Raw genomic sequence first — 22,889 nt, 5'->3', positions numbered from 1 at the left:
AATTCTAATCATTTGTTCATCAGTATGAAAGTCCACTTATAGTAAACAATAGTAAACATATTTTGCAGTACTTTTTAAGTCATTATTGTTTGTCCTTGAATAATTACAGCACCTAGCTCGATAGCTGCAGTCGCTTAAGTGCGGCCAGTATCCAGTATTTGGGAGATAGTAGGTTCGAACCCCACTGTCGGCAGCCCTGAAAATGGTTTTCCGTGGTTTCCCATTTTCACACCAGGCAAATGCTGGGACTGTACCTTAAGGCCACGGCCACTTCCTTCCCACTCCTAGCCCTTTCCTGTCCCATTGTCGCCATAAGGCGTATCCATGTCGGTGCAACGTAAAGCAACTAGCAAATAATAATAATAATAATCCCAGCAAAACCACTGCGTGAAAATAGATTTTTTTCGTTGCAATTTTTATTAATCCGTTCACCTGAATAGTTAAATTATTCCACTCAAGAGTTGTGGTTGAGCCAATTTGGAGTTCAGATGGGGCAGTTTTGATGTCTGTCATAAATTCTGGTTTTTCAGATGAAATTTGTGACCCAATTTTCGCTACTTGTTCTTGCAGGAGTTCAAATTGGTTTTGTGCATTGGGAATGTCTTGGACAATTAGTGCCGAGTTGTTTGCAAATTCTAAACAGTCCAGTTCTGTGCCCTCATGTTTTGGACTGATTATGTTTATTGGTGCACCTGTTTTTCACCATTCTGTTACAACTTTTTCGAGTGCACAATTTGAAGAGTGATGGGGATAATCCATTTACTTGAAGTCGACAAATGTGATAACATTACTTTTGTTTGTCATACTTTGAAAATACTTTAAAGAGATTTTTTTTGTTAATTTGTTTTACGCATGATAGGCCTTTCCTGAATCCACCTCGGTATTTGCCAATTTCTGGATCCAGTTGGGGCTCTGCTTGGTTCAGGGGGGCTTGGGACAGAACTTTGTAAGTTACAGAGGCGAGGCTAATGAAATTCCACGGTAGTTGTTGGAGTTCATCTTGTTTCCTTTTTTGTGCAGCCATCTTCTGATCTTTTGGGATTCTTTTGGTTTGCCAGATTTCTTCTATAATTGATTAGTTTTATTATGAGATTTTCTCCTGCATTTTTTCCATAATTCTGCAATGATTTGGTCTTTTCTTGATGCTTTGATATTTTGCAGCTATACAAGATAATTACTGGCCAGTCAGCCAGGTTTTTGATAAGGTAGAAATTGTTGCAGAAAATGGGGTTTATTAGCTAGATAAAATAGTGATTGGGTTGCTAAATTTCTGGAAAGTAGAACTCTGAAAATTAGAGCGGGTGAAACAATATCTGAAACTGTAATGATTAAAAGGGGGGGGGGGGGTTCTACAGGGCAGTATTATTAAGGATTGGAAACGTTTATCAACAGAGATCTTTGATATCATTTAAGAAGTGAACTACATAAACAATAGGTTGACAGCCCTAAATGGAGATCTGTGATGATTGCTTCTGATTGATGTTGGGAGATGGTGGATTCGAATTCCACTGTTGGTGGCCCTGGTTTTGCGTAGTTTCCAGTTTCCACACTAGGAAAATTCTGGAGGTGGACCATGGCCACTACCTTCCTTCCTTCCTTCCTTCCTTCCTTCCTTCCTTCCTTCCTTCCTTCCTTCCTTCCTTCCTTCCCAATCCTAGCCCTTTCCCATACTTGCATCGCTGTAAACCTTTGAGTTTGTCCGAAGTTAAACCACTAACAAGAAAAGGAAAAAATGGTCTTGATTGATAATGGACCTGAATGTTTTCTTATATATCTAAATGATACGAGTAAAGAGCTAGAATTACAGATAAAGTGTTTACAGATGATGTCATCGTTATTTTCATTTCGATGTTAATGTATAGAGTAGTAAATTAGTTACAGGATTGTGAGCGGCTGCGAAAAGGCCTCAATAGTGTTGTAAGATGGACAGCTATGATCCCAGTTAGAGTATGGTTGCAGTGTTTGGGACCCACAGCAGGATTAATGAGAATGGGAAAAGATCCAAAGGAAAGCAGCATGATTTGTTCTGTCTGATTTCTGACAAAAAAAAGTAAGGCTAGGGAGTAAGGAGAAGAGCGGTTCAACTAAGTGGTATGTTCCAAGCTGTCAGTAGAGAGATGGCGTGGAAGACTAAGTAAGCAATTGATAGGGAATCTGCCACCTGGGCAACAGTCCTAAATGCAGATAAATTTTATTTGATTGATTGAAGCCTACACTATATCCGTCCTAAATAATGTATTTTCAGTAATATCTGTTGCTTTCTATAGTATTGTACTTATGGGGGTCATTAATAATATTTCATTATTTTATTGTTGTAAAATTTCATTTACATTCCTTGTGCATGCAGTATATAAATCTGTGCAGATAATGGGGCGTTCTTTACGATCATTAACGTTCATTGAATGCTTATGATGATTTCAGCAATGCAGAAGCCAATTTCCTATTGTGTTTGTTTTAAACCTTTGTAAAAATTTGTAAAAAAAAAAAAAATTTACTGTACCTAATGCTTATCTGCCTGAAATGGTTAATATTGCTTCTTTAATACCTGTCGGTAAGAAAATTTGGACATTGAGAATGTTTTTTATAGTTTCTTTTTCAGATTATTTTTTATTTTTTAAATTTTCATTTATATGATTATTCTGGTTCATCACTGTAGAATCATAGTATATTTGACCTGTATTTTAAATGTACATGGATGACATCTCCTCTTATTAGCTCTGAATTCAGTATAACAGGTTTCACAGTATTTAGATTACTTTAAACATAAAACACTATTAACAGAAGTCATGTTTGATCACATTTGTAATAAAATTTGTTGTCATTATGCGAGTATTAGGAGAGAAGTTACTAATGGAGAGCAACTCTTTATCTCAGTATGACCATGTGACTAAAGATGTTCAATATAATGCTGGATGCTCGTTCATAGAAAAGAGCTCATTAATATGGTCTATCCAGATGTTGTGTACTTCTTTTACATTTCCCAGTGTTTGAGTTGGATATTGTTTTAACCATTGTTCAAAGTTAATTTGAATCTTTTGACTTACTCTGATTATTATTTGGAAGGTGAACCATGCATCTTGCAGAAAAGTACCGGTATATGTGGACAAACTTCTGATATTTTTGCTTATTATATTTAATTTTATCCACTGAAGGAAACTTACTTGTAATGGTGCAAGTAGTAAGTAAAAAAAAAAAAAATAGTAAAAAAACAAAAATAAAGTAAGGCAGACGATAGTGTCTGCTGTGGCCTGTTGGGAAACTTGAAACTGCAGGGGCCATGGTGATCACACAAACGCTAACCGTGCACGCTCCAAATACTGTCCGATTCTCAGCTTGTAACTCCTGCAGGTTGAGGGAAGAGGGGAATAAAGTAACACGTGTGAGGTAGGTATATGTTAAGTGACAAGTTGCACAAAAACATTGAACTTCTTTTTCTCGTCAGTTTGCGTGTAATGTAGTACACAAAAAAAAAAAAATATGTTAAACTAAACAGTAAAAGTAATAGTGGAACTGTCACCTATCTGGTCCCTTTGGGTTATTAACACTTCCTCGTGTCAGTTTCCTACATTGGTCCGTTTCTTAATTCCATTGCCTAATTTCTCTGTATCAATGTATTCTGTTGTATTTATGTGGAAGAGTGAATGACAAGCAAGCTGCAAACTAAAGATAAATTTTCTCGTACTTGAATGTAATAACATGGTATGTATAATAAATAATTTTCTCTTATCCCAATGTATAATTAACTGTGTATAATTTTGGAGTCTGTAGCATGAATTGTAACCAAAGGGGACTTGATGGTTACTTAATATTGCCAAATGCTGTAAAGAAGCAGACAAGTGCGTATGTAATCAATTTATACCCAGCAGACACCCATGTCCTCCGTGTCAATTGTGGCGCTTAACGTGTTAAGGTTGCAGGATCATAATCTCAGCAGTATGTGTGTATTTTATGATGCATGAATAGAAAGGAGCCTTGTCAGTAGATTGAAGAAATGTTTTCAGTGCAAAATTCTGCTAAAGATATGTTAAACAATGTTAATACTACTTCTCTCGTCAGTTTGCGTGTAATGTAGCCTAGTACCAAAAAAAAATATGTTAAACTGAACAGTAAAAGTAATGGTGGAACTGTCACCTGTCTTGTCTGTTCGTGTTATTAACACTTCCTTGTTACAGTTTCCTACATTGGTCCATTTCTTAATTCCGTTGCCTAATTTCTCTGTATGTCTGAATTTTTACCCCATGCTTTGTTTTGTCTTGGATGAGACAAATAAGTATGCAGTAGTAAAGAGGAAGCAGCTGAATGCATGGACATAAGCAACGGAACTGCACAGAATTAAATTCATCTAGTGAGTTTCTTGTGAGAACAAGGAAGAAAAACTAACTGACCAACAGTGGATACGCTTGAAGAAGGACTGAAGAAAGTGAAAAGTTCGAAATACTTGGCGAAGATGTTATAGGCACGTCAAATGCTTCTAGTATTCCCAGAAGAATGCACGAGGTGGATGGGGGCAAGAGGCCAACTGAGACAGTTGGCTAAAGGAGATGAAGAACTATGTTGAGAAGAGAGGAAAAGCTTGAAACAAATGGTTCATTGAAGTGATAGAATCACAGAAAATGATGGAGAGGCTTATATTCAGAACAGACTTTTTTCCAGTGACTGGAAACTTGTTTCATGATGATAAACATCAAAAGGGATTTCAGTTGGATTTTTATTTCCTATAATATGTAAAAATGGCCAGAACATAATCTTATGAAACTGTTTTTAAGTTGAAGGGAAAGAGGAAATGTAAATGAAGTTTCAAACATTATTTTGTCAGTACAGGTTGGAGTGGTAGTTTAAAGGAAAGCCTAAAAATGGATTATTAGGTACCTCTCTTTTTACTGGTCCCATCAATAAAATTGTATGCAATAGTATAGAAAATGATTTCCTATTTTTTATATCTTATAATATTTGTATACAAAGAATGATATCTGAGGTGTCTTCCCCCACCCTGTATTTTGTTTTGGGGTCTAGATAGCCCAACCTGGTGGCCATGATAGTTAAGATCTGACTCTGTGGTTAGCTGGTTCAAGTTCTATTGGTGGGGGAGAATGACTACCAGAATGTTGGCCAGCAGGCTAAGGAAGATGGTGGTGTATAATTTGTAGTAACTACAGGGTCTTTTACTCAAAGTGGGGCCGGCCAGCCAGCGCAGCGCAGTGTGTGGATGGGCGGTCTGGGGGTCGGACGGGCACATGGTAGCTTTCTGACCTTCATTGGTGTAATCACATAAATATGATTGTTAATAAAGGGTACAGATCTCTGCTCATGGTTATGACGGTATTTAGGGGTTGTAGTAAGGATGTAAAGGAGAGGGCATATAAGTCTCTGGTAAGATCCCAACTAGACTATGGTTCCTGTGTATGGGACCCTCGCCAGGATTACTTGATTCAAGAACTGGAAAAAAATCCAAAGAAAAGCAGCTCCATTTGTTATGGGTGATTTCCGACAAAAGAGTAGCGTTACAAAAATGTTGCAAAGTTTGGGCTGGGAAGACTTGGGAGAAAGGAGACGAGCTGCTCGATTAAATGGTATGTTCCGAGCTGTCAGAGGAGAGATGGCGTGGGAGGACATCAGTAGACGAATAAGTTTGAGTGGTGTCTTTAAAAGTAGGAAAGATCACAGAATGAAGATAAAGTTGGAATTCAAGAGGACAAATTCGGGCAAATATTCGTTTATAGGAAGAGGAGTTAGGGATTGGAATAACTTACCAAGGGAAATGTTCAATAATTTTCCAATTTCTTTGCGATAATTTAAGAAAACTCGACGAAAACAACAGATAGGGAATCTGCCACCTGGGCGACTGCCCTAAATGCAGATCAGTAGTGATTGATTGATTGATTATAAGCGATTATGGGTAAATATAGAAACTATTCCGCGGGCTTCAAGCTAAGCCTAATTGCCTTCGCTGAACAGCACGGGAACAGAGCTGCAGAAAGAAAATTTTCAGCGAGTGAAAAGTTGGTGCGTGACTGGCGGAAAGTAAAAAAACAAGCTAAAAAGCACAAACCCTTCTAGACGCGCGTTTAGAGGTCCTAAAACAGGGAAGTTTTCTATAATTGACGAAGAAGTGTTTAGGTACATCAGTGAAATACGTAACAATGGCTGCAGTGTATCGTATGAAATGTTACAAATTAAGGGACAGGAGGTAGCGAGCAAACACAACATACCGGTAACTCAGTTTAAGGCGACTCGTGGGTGGATTAAGAGGTTCATGCGACGACACAATCTGTCAGTGCGAAGGAGAACAACGCTAAGCCAAAAGTTGCCTGCTGATTACACGGACAAGATTGTAAATTTTCACCGATTTGTCATACGTTTGCGCAAGGAAACTTCGTACTTGCTTTCTCAAATCGGTAATGCCGATCAGACTCCAATCTTTTTTGATATGCCTCGCAACAGCACTATTGCGCTAAAAGGATCACGGAGTGTATTAATGAAAACCAGCAGTAGTGAGAAGTTGCGATGCACGGCAATGCCAGCCATTACAGCTGACGGGAGAAAGTTGCCGCCTTACATCATTTTCTAGAGGAAAACGATGCCTAAGAATATACAATTTTCCCGTGGAATTCATGTACGAGTGCAACCAAAGGGTTGGATGGACGTAGAACTCATGCTGGACTGGGTTAAAACTGTGTGGAATAGAAGACCTGGTGCACTAGTAAAACAACCAGCTCTGCTTGTTTTAGATAGTTTCCGAGGTCACCTCGTGAACGAAGTGAAGCAAATTCTCACTACAAATAAGACACGACAGATAGTCATTCCTGGTGGCCTAACATCTGCTTTGCAGCCATTAGACGTATGTGTTAATAAACCCTTTAAAGACCACTTACGTCGATTTTACAACGAGTGGATGATGAGCGGCGATCAGCAATTGACGCCCGCCGGAAATATCAGGCGTCCACCCTTGGACTTGTTATGCTCGTGGGTGAAGAAGAGTTGGGATCTTATACCACCTGAACTAGTCTCCAAGAGCTTCAAAAGGACTGGGATTTCCAATGCACTAGACGGTTCCGAAGATGACGCAGTGTGGCAGGGAGACGAAGAATCTGATACTGGTATTAACAGAGGCGAGGATGGCGCATCAGATAGCGAAACCTGCGATAGCGACACCGAAGATTTGGAATAAATTGCGTACCGGTAAGTCCGCATTTCACAACAAAGCGATAACTTTTTGCAAGTGTAATATGTTAACTTTAATACTCAAATTAATGACAATTAACTTAATACGTTCATTTTTATTTTCAGGTTGGAAAAACGTTCGCCGAATTGTTGCGAAAAATTATGAATTTTGTTTTAGACTATTTTAATTATTTTGATGTATAAACGCGAGTAATACATGCATCTTAAATTTGTATCAAATACAATTTAGTTATAAATACATTTTTTTGAGTAATACAAATACTGGTATTAAATATAAATCGTATAATGGTCGCACCCTACAATTTTTTCGAAAATTTTGGTATAAAAAGTGCGACGATTATGCCGTGAAATACGGTAGGTTGATTAATAAATACTTTCTTTGGTTTTTAAGATATAACAACTTTCAATACGCATAAAACATGAGATTTATGACGTGTAATAAGTGGTATGTTCTGAGCTGTCAGTGGAGAGATGCCGCGGAATGAGATTAGTAGACGAATAAGTTTGAGTGGCGTCTTTAAAAGTAGGAAAGATCACAATATGAAGGTAAAGTTGGAATTTAAGAGGACAAATTGGGGGAAACATTCATTTATAGGAAGGGGAGTTAGGGATTGTAATAACTTTCCAAGGGAGATGTCCAATAAATTTCCAATCTCATTGGAATCATTTAAGAAAATGCTAGGAAAACAACAGATGGGAATCTGCCACCTGGGTGACTGTCTTAGATGCAGATCAGCATTGATTGATTGATTGATTGATTGATTGATTGATTGATTGATTGAATTTGTATGTCATGAACCATTATAGCAAAAGAGCATGGATGACTGCAATTGAATTTATGACCTGGTTGCAGGATTTCAATGAAGCCATGAAGAGGGAAAAGAGGCATGTCTTACTTATCCTTGATAACGCATCTTGTCACAAGACAGCCGCTCAGCAATGTAACAATTGAATTCATACCACCTAACTGCACAAGATTCCTTTAACCTCTAGATGCTGGAGTCATAAAATGCTTTAAAGCATATTACCGCCGCCATCAGGTCAAACATATTACAGAGTGCATTAACCCCTCAGTGAGGTGGATTTAAATGCCCGATCGTCTCTGTGTTGCAAGAGGAGTTCTGAACGCAGTGTTTAAATTTTCTCACATTCGTTCAAGGCTTTGTTCAAGGCAACATAATTTTGGTACTGTTTTACAGTTTTTGATAATGCTTGCCACGGGCATGTTTAGAAAACTCCATTATTTTAGAAAATGTAATGCTTCTTACCTTAATATTGGAGTTTGGTAAGGAACATCTTGAAACATCCCTTAATGCAGAAACCTGCTTTGCAGTCTGGACATCAAAACACCGTGTCTCTCCGAATTTTCTGCTTTTAGCACACATCACATCATTTGGTCGGCCTACTCTTTCCCTCGGGGAAATGCCTTTCACTGAGACGGGGCACGTTTTTGTCCAAAGAATGACATCCAGGCACCTTTCTTTCAAATGAGCCTTTATTTTCCACTTGCAGTGCCCGGGCGACATCCACTTTGAATTTCAAATGATCTATTCTGGATTCTCTGCTAATTATCATTGCATTTAGAATTGTAACATTCATTAATCTCCTGAATAACTTGATGTACCACTTGGTCATCTTTTTCCTCTCTAAAAGATAGGCATGAAGTAGCTGGTCTTTCAAATAGACTCCACCTATGTTATCATTATAGTGTTTTCCTGACCACGCTTTGCTTTCTTTGTGATGATTTCTGCTCTGTGGACTGTGGAAATCATTCTGCCATCTTTCTTATCATGCCACTTTAGGATGGAAACCTGGTCAGAATGCCGAGCTGTAAGTTCCCCCTTCTATAGTTTTGTGTTGTTCACATCTTTCGGGACGTCCGTTCTGTTGAGGCGCAAAGTTCCTACACAGTTTTCAATGATATAAAATGTAAAAATTATCCATTCACAACTTGTATCCTTGGTTGAGAAGGCTCCACAAGCGATAACCAATAGCATAAGTTTTTGTTGTGTCTGTTGATGCATGTGTTGTTTCAAATACAGTGCCTTTTCATGTGAATATTATAAATGACCAAAGATAGCCTAAACTTGACTCATATAATTTGTATGATTTTATGGCAAATTTTGTGGATTTTAGACATGTATATTGCCTAAAATACAACCTACCCGCCATAGGATTAGTGCCCCATCAGCTGCTATGTTCTGTTCTGGTAAGCACAAAGTCTGGAACTTATTTTTCAGGTGGGACATAATTGGATAAAATTTTGAAAAGTTTGGAAGGGCTCCAGTATGTATCAACTGCCTCATTGTTGAAATGCATAAAATTACTAATTGATTCAAATCTATGCATAGAAATAACTGATCCAAAAATTGGCATAGACAAGATAGAATTTTTAGAAAAATAGCTTCATTGCTTGGGCCTTTGTATTATACCCATAAGCATAAAAAAATAGCAATTACAACGTATATCTTCGTGACTGTTTTCCAAATCCACTTTCTGTAATAAGAATAAGCTCCTAGATCAGGTTCTTTGCTCAGCGTATATATTTGTTTCACGAACTTTTAGCTCCATTAACTTACCCGTAAAGGTCATTAAAACCTTCACACCATCACATTTCCCGACTGCTTCATTCTGAGGTCCTGGGTTCCCTATAAACTGCTCTATTTGACCCACGTAATTGGACAGGTTTGCCCATCGAAATGTATTAGCCGTGACAAGCACATTGCCATTCTGTGCATTATCATTCGTATGCGATTCCGAACCAAGGACTCTACGTGCAGTGTTGTCATCCACGTCGCTCAAATCAGCATCGGAATATAACAAACTTTCATAAGAATTACTCAACTGTTCTCCTAAAACATCCTCTACTTCTACGTTTGATAACCCACACTTGCTTGTAGAAGCCACCTCGACCCATGACTGACAGAACACAAGACAGTGGGTGATAAGGAAAAAGGATGGGGAAAAAACATCCTCGAGAGTCCTGAATAGACAAAATGTATGATTGTGTTGTCAGTCGAATTTCTCCCCGAGAGGAAAGAAAGGTATAATGAAAGAAATACGTACAGTAGTCACCAGATAGCAGCCAAAATGAATGCCTACCAGTGGTGGCAGAGATAAACATTCCTTGAAATATTGCTCGAATTTCAGTGACAAAACACTACCGAAATAGGGATCAAGATATATCATTCAAGAGCCAAAACCTTCCCCATCAAGGAGAAATGAGTTAACACATGAACAGCTTCAATGATAACCGCTAGATCGCAATACAGTATAAGTACATGCGTGCACTGTGTAAGCAATGCTCATCACTCCACAATGCTCGATGTTCACTACACAGACGAACACTGTTCGACACTCCACGCCGACTGGTTGATAATGGTGTGCCAATCAGTATGTCATTTAAGGACGTGCACTTCATGATACAGCGTTCATGAAATGAAATTACATCAACAAGAGTTAAGAACTGCCTGGAGCCATACAGGTTTAATCGCTCCTCAGAAGAGTTCATTTGATGATGACAATGCTGAGGAAGAACTCAGAATTGTGTTCAAAAACTTTGAAATCTCTGCCCCAGTTGAACACTCTTTAACAATGGAAGAATTCTTATCTATAGACAATCAATTGTCTACCTTTCAGGAAATGAGCAACGAAGACATACTGAAGACCACACAGCATGATGAGGATTCAGATTCGGAAGATGAGGCTGATTGTAGTGACTTGCCAGTTCCTTCAAGTACAGAAATTAAGGAAAGTTTAAAGAAAATGTGAGTCTATCTAGAAAAACATTCCAGTGATTATCCTGTATTTCACCTGATCGCTGTGATGGATGCAGTTGAACAATTAAATGAAAAGTAGCAGCAGCAATCACAGATATCTTTCACAAGAACTAAAAGTTAAAAAAAGCATTAACAGTGCAGCTTATTTTTTCATACAGTACTGTATTAGTGTGCTACCACAAATTGAAAAAAGTTTTAGTGTATTATCCTCTTACTTAGCAAAATAATAAAATTGTCCTTCAGTTAAGTCTGTTATCTTGCAGTAATAAATTTTAGGCAGAGATATTTAATGTCACACTTAAAATTCACTTTAGTACCACCATTGCTTTATGCCATAAAATATTCTTCAACGAATGGTGGCACTGTATCAGGGGTTGGCTGCTCGTTATACGCTGATCTGCATGTACAATCACACCAGTGAAACAGTCCAGCATATTAGTTCAGGTATTGAAAGACTTACCGCCTACTCTAAAATGAACCACTTGTTTATAAATTGTCGTAAAACACGAAGTGTTATTAAAGGCAAGTGTAAATTATTACACATAATAAGCAATAACAATCCTCCTCCAGTTATTATCAATGGCATTGCTGTATCGTGCCTTAAGAATGTGCATTGAAATCACCATCAACAAGAAACTTACCTGGAATGAACAAATAACTTTTGTATATATGGGGATTCATGTATCTCTATATCCTGTGAATCATCTTGAGTGCTTTTCCTCAAATCCTTTAAATTAAGATCAATCCAAGCACTCCTATTCCCAATTTTAGACTACTGAGATACAGTACTAGTCAATCCAAATGCTGAACAAGCTGCGCAACTTCAATGAACGCAAAACACTTGTGTATTACATGCCTTCCATCTGTGACATAATGCTTATGTGACACCTTATTTCCAAACATTGGGATGGCTACACATAAATCAACAAAGGAATTTTCACCTAATGACACTTGTTTACAAACTACTTTTGACAAACACTGCTATTTGCCTATCTTCTAATTTTTGTTTTCTTTCCTCATTCCATAAAATTAACTCATTCTAGCTCCCTACTTGAAATTCCACTAAATCAAACAAATTCCTGCAATCATTCTTTTCTAGTTACTGTCCGACTCTTTGGCTAAATGGTCAGCATTGAGCCCTTCGGTTCAGAGGGTTCGGTGTTTGATTCCCAGCCAGGTTGGGATTTTAAAATGCTTTTGATTAATTCTTCTAGTTCAGGAACTGGGTGTTCATGTTTCTCACAACACTCTCCCCATCATATTCAGACAACACACCACACCACACTACCAGCCACCACAGAAGCACTCAATAGTGATTACATTCCTCCACAAGGTTTAGTGTCGGGAAGGGCATCCGGTCATAAAACAGAACCAAAACTGCATGTGCAGCACAGTTGCACTCGCAACCCCACGGGAGTGGGAAAAGTTCAATAAGAATAAGAAGAAGAAGAGGGAGAAGATTCTTATTTTTCTTACTGCATGGAGACTGGAATACATACGAAGGTAATCCCAAAAATAAGGTCTCCTAGTTTTTTTTATAAATACATAGACCTGTTTATTTCTACATTGGTTTACATCATTTTACAGCTTGAACATTTAGCTATTTTTCTACATAATCACCATTTCGGTCGATGCATTTTTTGTAGATGCTGTGACAGTTTATGTATGCCTATGTCCTACCAGCTCGCCGCCGTGCTTTTCAGAAAGTTGTGAGTGGCGCTTCGGGAAACCACAGGAACCAAAGTGCAGAGATCATCCAGGGTGATCCGCTGATCTTCACGCATGATTTGCTCAACCTTCCAGACTTTCTCGACAGAAATTGACGGTCTCCCGCTCCTTTGTTCGTTCATCGTGAATTTCACTCCAATCAGCTGCAAACTCTCTACGCCACTTATGAACATTTTTTAACATCCATGCACGACTCACCATACACTTTCGTCAGTTGGCGATGGATTTCAGTCGGTTCAGTACCTTTTGCGTTCAAAAACCAAATAACTGCGCGCACTTCGCACTTGGCAGTAACATCCAACGGGAGCTCCATTCTCAACGGCTGCCAAGTCAAGACTGTGAGTGCCTCAGCGCGGCGTGCGCATGTTTATATGCAAGCACGGGAAACACTCTTCACAATATTGTGACCAACAGCCACCCGAACAACAATAATAATAATAAACACTTTATTAATCATCATAATTAATAAAGATACAGCACACAAATTGTGCATTGTATAAACAAAGTTTGTCATATGTACTGTCACTTCTCACTATTACAAAAGTTCACAATAGATAATCCCCGGTTTTTGCATGTGATTACTTGATATCGACTGCAGTGCTCATTGCACAGCTTGCAAACACAGGTTTCGTCGGGGTCATGGAAGTACTCGGTTTTGCACAGTTTATGGTGATACCCATGGACCGCCATCGAGTTAACGAAATGTCGCATGTCTTGATTAGTCTTTGTCCATGTTCTATTCATCATCGCCTCCGATGAGTAGAAATCGAGCCAGATTTCTTCCCTCTTCTTCACTCTATCCTACGTTAATTTTTCCCAAGCATCTGTGGATGAAAACCCTCGCTTCATTCGGAGGTCCTCGATGAAGAAGGTTTCCTTTGCAAGCTCATATGCAAGCCTTGATTTAGTTTATTTTGATATTCCCAGTGTAGCTTTTCAGGAAGCGCGACTTGACTGCTTCAGTTGTCTTCAGCTCAGTCAGACCCAATTTATCCCATATAATGTCCAGTCCATATGTGGCAATTGGCGCAATTTTCACATCGAATAGTTTCATAGCAGTTTCTAGTGAAAGCTTGGTAATTGTTTTAATATATATATTGCTTTGGTGGCTGCCGTTGCTCTAGACTTCATGTGAATTCTATAGGTTGTTGCTGTTGTTTGCATGGTCAGTCCTAGATACTTAAATGTATTGACAGTCTTAAGGACTGTAGATCCTAGGTATATCCTGTCACTTGCGGCCACTCGGCCACCTTTCCGAAATGTCATTTTCACTGTTTTCTCTGTGTTAATTTTCATCTTGTTATCTTTTGCCCGCCTGTCTAGATTGTCTACAGCTTTTGGCACATCATGTAGGTAACTTGATCCAGTGACCATATCATCTGCATATGTTTCCAAATCCTCTATTCCTTTACCACATTGTATGTCGCAATGTTAAACAGCAAGGGTTTTAGTGGGTCTCCGTGGAGTACTCCGTTGGTCTGCATGATCAATTTCGAAGTCGCGACTTGGTCATCAATTTGTATGTAATTTGTCGTCAGTATGTTAGTTATCAGAGTCATGAGCTTGTCTTTCCCCATTATTGCTTCCAGCTTCGGGATTATTAGTGGTCTGCTTAACGTGTCGAAAACTTTTGCATAATCAACAAATACTGCATGGAATTTGCCTCTTGGATGTCTGAGGGCTTCTTCAATGTCATTGATGAGGTTGTTAATGGCATGGAGGGTGCTCCTTCCTTTACGGAATCCAAACTGTTCCTCTGGGAGTTTGTGTTCTACTGCGTCTGCAACTCTTTTTGTGAGAAGCTTTGTCATTATTTTCAGCATGCATTTTTCTATAGCTATTCCTGTATATGAGTTAGGGTCTGACTGGTCGCCCTTTCCCTTGTACAACATTTTCATAGTCGAGGTTCTCCAAGATGTTGGGATGTTGCATACTTGTAGACAGAGGTTCATTAGGTTTGAAATCACCGGTAATAGTGTTTCTGGTGAGTCTTTTATGTGTTCGGTGTATATGCCACCGGGTCCTGAGGCCTTCTTATTTTGACGTTACATAATAGCTTTGTACACCTCTTCCTTTGTGAGCGGGTCAGTTACTTCTTGGTATGATCCTGTTATCGCAGCCTCAGTATTGACGTCCTCATCAACATTTAGTATATTCCTAAAGTGATCTTCCCGTGTATTTCTATCATTCCACTGCTTTGCATATTCCTAGGCTTTAATGCTACAAACGGGTCCTTGATGACATCCTTCACGATTTTTATCGCTTCCTTTTCTGTATGTTCATTTCGTTTTACCGACAGCAGTTTCTTGTATTCCTTCCTGATGACGATATATTGCCTTATTGTCTCAATGCTCTTGTTGTTGTTTGCTGCATGCATGGCCTTAATAGTGTTCTTTCTCTTCTTATAGCAATCTTTATCAAACCATATTCGCGATCTTCTCTTACGCTTATACACAAGTGCTGATTTGATTGTCTTCTCCAGGGATAGTGCGGCTGCATCTATGTCATTATTCTTTATGTTCTTTTCAAGTTCTTTCCGTTCTTTGGTTTGTTATTTGAGTACATTTTTATTTATCTGTCTTGAGGGTTTGGCATCAGCATAGTTCTCTCTCTTCTCTATTCTTGAGACATTAAAATGCGCCGAGACAGGACGGTGTTTCCTTATCATCGCCTGTTCTGTAGTGAAACACACAGAGTAATTTATTAGCTTAATGTTTTGACCTTTGTAAAAGATTAAGTCTACAGTACTGCTCCCTGTATATGTAAAGTACGTTCTATCCTCGAAGTTGTTAACAAGGTTGAAACCTTCCTCAGTCATCATTTCTAGGAGCTCTTTCGCTCTATGATTGTTGTTGTCAAGTCTGCAGTTTAGGTCTCCGGCAAGTATTATGTCTCTGCCCGGAGCTATTTGCTTTATGGAGGACATGATGATTGCTACAGTATTAGTTCTTCAATGGGTGTTAGTGGCTCTGCGTATATTGCTATCACGGAGATCCATTTAAAGTTTATTATCATTGTATCCTGTTCTCCAGGGATAGTGCGGCTGCATCTATGTCATTATTCTTTATGTTCTTTTCAAGTTCTTTCCGTTCTTTGGTTTGTTATTTGAGTACATTTTTATTTATCTGTCTTGAGGGTTTGGCATCAGCATAGTTCTCTCTCTTCTCTAGTCTTGGTTTGTAGTAGCATGAAATACCGCGCATTGGTCTCCCTCTTGGTCCTTGCGTTGCTGGTAAATGTTGCGCATGGAAGTGCTTTAGTTCAATGGGTTTGGTAGATAGAGTCTCAAGTAGTATGAGAATATCATGTGATTGTAGAAGGTTATTGTTTGTCAACTGTATGGCGCTCTTTAGACCTTCTGCGTTCCATGACAAGATGCGAAGAAGGTTAGGCTGGGAGTTTGACTCCTGTTTCTCTGGAGCGAAAAAGACAGTATCGTCTCACGACAACGCCTTTAGGCCACGCTTCTGGAGCATACACCTTCCCCATTTCATGTAAAGGAATAACTACTCTTAGTGCTTTAAGTGAATTATTAGTTTGTAATTCTTCATATCCAATAATATTTATCACATTTAACTTGGTTAGATGTCGCTTTACCAATTCTACAGTGGTATTATGGTGCAGTCATCCTATGTATATCCAAGCTCTGGGTTCTGCTGCTTGTAATTCTGTTTCAGTCATCGTGAGGTCCTTTTCGGAGTTGATTAATCATGCATCTGCTGTTGTCAAGATTGTCGGCTGTATGTTGGAAGGCGTTGGTGTCTTTTGTGTGGATCGTGACTCTTCCATAATAATAATAATAATAATAATAATAATAATAATAATAATAATAATAATAATAATAATAATAATAATAATAATAATAATAATAATAATAATATTCTTTTTGCTTACTGCATGGAGACTCTGGAATACATACAAAGGTAATCCTAAAAATAAGGTCTCCTGTTTTTTTCTAAATACATAGACATTTTATTTTTATTTTTTTATTTGTAGTTTCATTTTATAAAAAATAGCAGACCTAATTTTTGGGATTACCCTCGTATTTGGCACTTGACTTCATCCCATACATTCAAATCTGCCTGCCAAAAGTTTTTCCTAAACACACGAAACTGACTTGTGGAGTGGGTTTACTATTGTCTGTTATGCACTTTAGTCATTGCTGTTAGTATTATTACTGTTATTCCCTTACTAATTTGTAACCTGATCCTAATTGTTTAAACTTTCACCATGCTTTTTTGTAATTAATATGTAAAACACACAACTGTAGTTCAGTAGTTTACATTTCCTGCTATCAATTATATGAATATTATCATAAATTAATTTCACTTGATCATTTGGTGCAGTTAGTTATATAACACTATGTGTATTAAGCATTCAGTTTGAATTGTATCAACAGTATTGTGTATCTGTTTTAGTTTTTCTAGAATTACTATGTCTTAATTTTATTTTTATTTTTTAATTTGTAGTTTGTTATTTGTTCTCCAATCCAGCAATATTATTGAAAGTGGTTAAGTGTAAGAGAGGGCCGTGAGTGCTAACTTCGCCACAGATGGAAGTCAAGAATGAATGAATGAATGAATAAATAAATAAAATGTTTGAAGGTTCTCAAATACATCAGCCCCATGTTGGTAGATTTACCAGCAAGTGCGAGAACCTGTGCTGGACAAAATTCCAGCGCCTTGCCATTTTTTGAAAATAGTAAATGTAGTTAGTGGGATGTCCTCCTCCTCCTCCTCCTCCTCCTCCTCCTCCTCCTTCTATTTATATTTACTTTAGTGAGATGCTGTTTCTGCCGATTCATTTAATTACATTTATGTTCCACCAAAATTTAAATTGTGAGTTTGGTAGAAATAGCACTGCTGTTATATCTAACTTTCAGTGTACTTAAAATGTGCGGCCAGTATCCAGTAATCGGGAGATAGTGGGTTCGAACCCCACTGTCGGCAGCCCTGAAGATGGTTTTCTGTTGTTTCCCATTTTCACACCAGGCAAATGCTGGGGCAGTACCTTAATTAAGGCCACGGCCGCTTCCTTCCCATTCCTAGGTCTTTCCTATCCCATCGTTGCCATAAGATCTATCTGTGTCGGTGCGACGTAAAGAAAAAAAAAAAAAACTTAAAATGCGGCTATTCCTCATGATTCTCAAACTCATCCTGAGCAAATGACATCCTCTTCAAGCCAGTATTTATACAATAGTATTTTACTGGGAAGATACCTACACTTTCACCAGCATAAGGGAATTACAGGTGTTATATGGGGGGTTAAATCTGATATAGAAAGACATTGTAGATTTTAACCAGGAATTTATTCATTTTTAATTTTTCTTATTTTTAGATTATGTGTCTTCAAGAAGTCCAAAAAAGTCACTTAGAGTCATTCTACAGTAAACTTGCTGATTTAGGTAAGTAAAATGATCAGTTTTGGTGTAAATGAATGGGAAGAGCTCTTCAAACAACCTTATTTTCTTTAGAATATTGTCATAGAGCACAAGCTATAGTCAGTCTTGTAAGGTAAGAATGTGGAAGTTGTGCTATTTACTTTGGTAAGGACGCAGAACTACATAAAGTAAAGCCATTCAGAGAGAGGAATATTTTAGCATCATTGGTTTTCTTAGAAAGAAGAGGTGGTTATACCTGATTAAAAAACATTATTGTACAATTTTTCCAGGCATTCATATATTTATTAAAATCTTCAGACATACAGTGTGATAAATTGTCTTTGTTTCCCTACCTTTTCTTCTTCTTCTACCGCTTTTCCCACACTGGCGGGGTCGAGGATGCAAACTGTGCTGCATATTTGGATCTGGCCTAGACTTACGGTTGGATGCCCTTCTGATGCCAGTTTCTGTACCTTTTCTATAGGGGATGAATAAAGAAATTTACCCTCTTCAATGTTTTTTCTTTTAACTAAATACAATAGATTTGCTGGTTCCACTGTGGATAAAGGAAATGGTGGTAGAGCATGAACAAAATACTTTGCATTTCTTACAAAATATAAATGTTATGAATGAATGAAGGAATGAATGTTAGTGTAACTCTCTTTATTAATATATAGTTTCTATAGTTTCTGCAAGTGCCCAACTGCCTCATCATTACTATTGATATTTTTCAAATAAGCAAGTGTAGTAGGTTTCTTCCCTGACATTAATTGGGCTTTTCTGCCTTATTTTGCGAGCCTAGTGCATTACTAGAAACAAATCCTAAGAATATTAATTGAATCTATTTCATTTCTGTGTGATCAGTATCAAGCCATGGTGGCCAACCAGTATCATCTAACTGGGGAATAAAATTATGGTTGTGCAAGTTGAATTCTTTCTTGTGATAGGATCTATCATATCCTTCTCCCTTGTTGGGCTACTTTTTGTTGCAACAATTCTCCTTGTCAAATCACTGTACACAGGCTAAACTTATCTCTTTTATTTGAGTTACCAGCTAATATCTTATGTATGTAGCTGTTCAGGCTCACACAATGGTGAGGCATTGACATTGAAGAGATAAGAACTCAGAGCTAAGTGGAAGCAAGTAGGCACAGAGGAAGTTAATGTGGATCGTGGATAGAAAATAAAGTAAGCGAGATTTTATCACTCTGCGAGCAAGATAAAAGGAGATTTGCCACATAGATACCAAAGGCCCATTATCTTGAAAATTAACATTGTTACGGAATCTTCGTTGATCACAGAGGTGAAAGAAGGTGTGGGCATGAATGGGTCTATCTACTACAATCAAAAGATTAATTAAAATTTTTAAAAATCAAAGTTATATTTCTTTTCTCCTCTTTTTTTTTCCAACTGCAAACAATTAACAAACGAGTCGCTCAGCGACGGAACTAGATTTCAGGTACAGAGGCAAGAGAAATCGGAAAATCTCAAATTGGTCAATTACTCATCTGAGCTTTCAAATGTTATTTGAGCGCCATTGCTCTGTACACAAAAAAAGACAAGGAGACAGGTCTCCCACTTTCTTTTAGAAAGTTTTAGTAACACTGCTACAAAAGAAAGTGTGTCAATGCTCTATGTATATCTAGGAGACTATGCTCCCAAAACTTATACTTTTACTGCCTTCTCACAGCAACCTTCAAAAACCAGAGAAATTTGTTCACTAAAATTTACACTTTCAGGCCTCTCGAGGTACAACCTACATTTTAATACAAACAGAATTCACTGTCTTAAACTCTCAATTGTCTAACCACTGAACATAAAGAATTTCTACAGGAGTATCGAATATTCATTCAACAACTGGGCCTTGTTGGGAGAAAAAACAGACATGTTGGCAGAAAAATTTAACAATTTTGAAAATTTCCAGCAATCGAGAAAATTTTTAGAGTTCGATGTATATTTCAATGTTAAGCTGTCAAAAGGGGCTTTGTCTAGACCTATTCAACCATGCTCTGCTACCACTTGTTACAGAGTTTTCGTGGATCACAGAAGTTAGTTACTGGCCCAAAAATCAAAATGGTGCGAAGGCAGTCATTTGCACTCCTTGAAATTTGCACACAAGATAAAAAACCTATTTGGGCTCCTGGCCCGAAGTTACAGGGGTTAATCCCGTTCTACTGACGTGACTAGGTGGAGAAAATTTTTAAGTTACAAAGCAACAAATTGAAAACGGTTACAAAAACGTAGTCGCCTCAAATACAAATTGATAGGGAACTCGAGAGGGTGTCACACTCTCTGTTCCCGAATTTTGTCTAAGTTTCTAGGCTTTTTTCGAGATTTACATTTGAAAATGAAGTTGACATTATTTGAAATAAAGGTTACATAATTAAAGACAGGAAACCTTCCCCTTGGGTTAGCTTTCAGAGGCTATCACCTAGTTTTTAAATGGCTACCATTAACTTATTGCACTGGACTGCTTGATGAAGGGCGAAACGCCCTCTTATTGGCTAATTAAATATGTACAAGAAAATCCTGATTGGTTGAAAATTAAATACAGGAAATTTCCAATTGGTAAATTTTGGAGTAGGCGAAAAAAGATTGGAGTGTTGACAACTGATACACAAAAAATTCATCAACTCAGTTTAGGAAACCTTAAAGTAACAAATTACTTCATCACTTTAGTAGCAACATCTGTTGACCAAAGTCCAAACTTCTTGCACTAGTTGTTTCAAGTTTTAAGAGTAAGATGTCAGTTCACAAGGCGCTTGATTTGAATGCACAGGGTGGGTGTACCCTCGTGGTACAAACATGAAATAAGAAAATTTAGTTACTATGCATATCCATTAGGTCTTTCCTTTTTTCCTTTTGACAGTGAAGAATGAGAAGAAGACAACAACTCCAGTGCTTACAGCAATAAATAAAAAAATTATTAAGGAAGTTAATAACTGATGTAGCACCACCTAACAGAAACTAATAAAACTGAGCTCGGCAGCTACAGTTGCTTAAGTCTGCCCAGTATCCAGTATTAGGGTGATAGTCGGCAGCCCTGAAGATGGTTTTCTGTGGTTTCCCATTTTCACACCAGGTAAAAGTTGTTGCTGTACTTTCATTAAGGCCACAGCATTTTCCTTCCTAGCACTTTCCTATGCCATCATTGCCATAAGACCTATGTGGGTCGGTGCGACGTAAAAAGAACTTGCAAAAGAAAAGAAATGGTGATAAAGATCTACTAACAACACAACCAGCATCAGAAATATCCTAAATTTTTTTTATAACACCTACATAATATAATCCCAATTACAGTGACATTAAAAGTGGATAGCATAGGAGGAAGATAGAGTAACTCAATTTGGTTTATTACACACTAAAGGCCATTTCTGCCCATCCAAAAGGAAATTACATTAAAATTATTCTTCCTTCAATTTCTCAACATATTTAAGCCAATGTTCAATATTTAGTTCCAAAACAAACCACAAAAATAATTATCAAGTTAAAATACCTTGGGGAAATTTGCATAATCACAGCCTGACATGAGACCCACAGCAAGTGGCTTGCATAACAAGTCCGAATAAGTCTAACACATACATGGGTGTAACTCTTACTTAGTTCCACCAAGTGTAAAGGAAATTATTTTTAGAACAGATTAGGTGTGCTTTGGAAATCACATGCCTATAGAGTTCAGAATATCAGAGAGAAAAACAATTTAAAATGGTTTCAGATTTCGGGGAAGCTATTTTAATAATAGTATGACAGTAATCAGTTTCAGGGAACCTGAATTAATTGAATTCAAGAGACACATTTATAAAAATTAAAACAAACAACATTCGCCTTAGTTAAATATAGAACATTGACAAAGGAAAATTATTCTTCAAAAACTTTTTATTAGTAGAGAAGCAGAACATCATATATCATAGTGAAAAGAGTGCTAGATAGAGAAACATTTTTTACGTCTGTTCAAATGAATGGATATTGTTTTTAAAATAGGCTAAATGAGTAAATCCATTTTCCCTCCCATTTCACCATCCACATTGATTTTAATTTATTTTAATTTTTTTAATTCACGTAGATTTTAAGTAAAACAAGGTACTTATTAATGCCCGAGTGCACCAAGCTCGGTAATTATCAGCCTTTACGAAACCGTGGTAAAACTTTTACCGTGGTATTGTCGTAAAAGCAGTGCACCATTACTATCGCCCGGTTTCGTTACCGCGGTTTCTTGACGCTTGATTTTCTCGCTATTATTCCCCTCGGAAGAAATTCGAAGTAGTATTCAGGAAGCAGTGATCATTTCGATAGTCACTTGTCTTTAGTTTATCCAGCCGGCAGTGATCGTTTCGACAGTCACTTGTCCCTCGTGATTACATTTTGTGACAGCGCAAGCAAGTTATCGACTCCTTAAAATGGAAAATAATGTTCGACATGTTTTGAATGTTACATCGAAGTCCTAAAGACATGGAAGGGGACCTCCTTTTCCACACACAATATTGTCTCTTGACAACATTCCTTGTGGCAATATGGGCTCTGTTATATCGTTGTTCTGCTGGGGAGGTGGGATTCTGAACAGGAGGAAGGATTTACATGGGTAACCTCCATCACCCAAAATATAGCCATTAGCTGTTTCTCTCGTCTCGAGACGCGCTCTCAGCCGAGAATTGTGAAATATTGTGCTATCATGAGTCGACCCTGGCCATCTTGCTACAATATCTCGTATCGTGAGGTTCGAATCGCTCACAGTTTGCACGTTTAGCGAGAAATAACCTTTCCTATTTCTAAATACCTCCCCATTTTCACCTCCGGGAGACTGTATTCGCACATGAGTGCAG

At 37.9% G+C, this 22,889-nt stretch overlaps 1 protein-coding gene across 8 annotated transcripts in view; it reads left to right on the top strand.

Moving 5' to 3' along the window:
- Positions 1-22,889, top strand: part of angel (protein) — a 210,739-nt gene that overhangs the window by 84,541 nt on the left and 103,309 nt on the right. For all 8 annotated transcript variants that reach the window (XM_067145550.2, XM_067145547.2, XM_067145545.2 and 5 more), the window contains one exon: positions 18,027-18,093. In XM_067145550.2, coding sequence (XP_067001651.1) covers positions 18,027-18,093 — 67 coding nt within the window. The remainder of the gene's footprint in view (positions 1-18,026; positions 18,094-22,889) is intronic.

Source organism: Anabrus simplex, chromosome 4 (assembly GCF_040414725.1).
Source record: "Anabrus simplex isolate iqAnaSimp1 chromosome 4, ASM4041472v1, whole genome shotgun sequence".
Lineage (NCBI taxonomy): Eukaryota > Metazoa > Arthropoda > Insecta > Orthoptera > Tettigoniidae > Anabrus > Anabrus simplex.
Note: the sequence above shows the minus strand (reverse complement) of the source record. Positions and strands in the feature narration are given on the sequence as shown.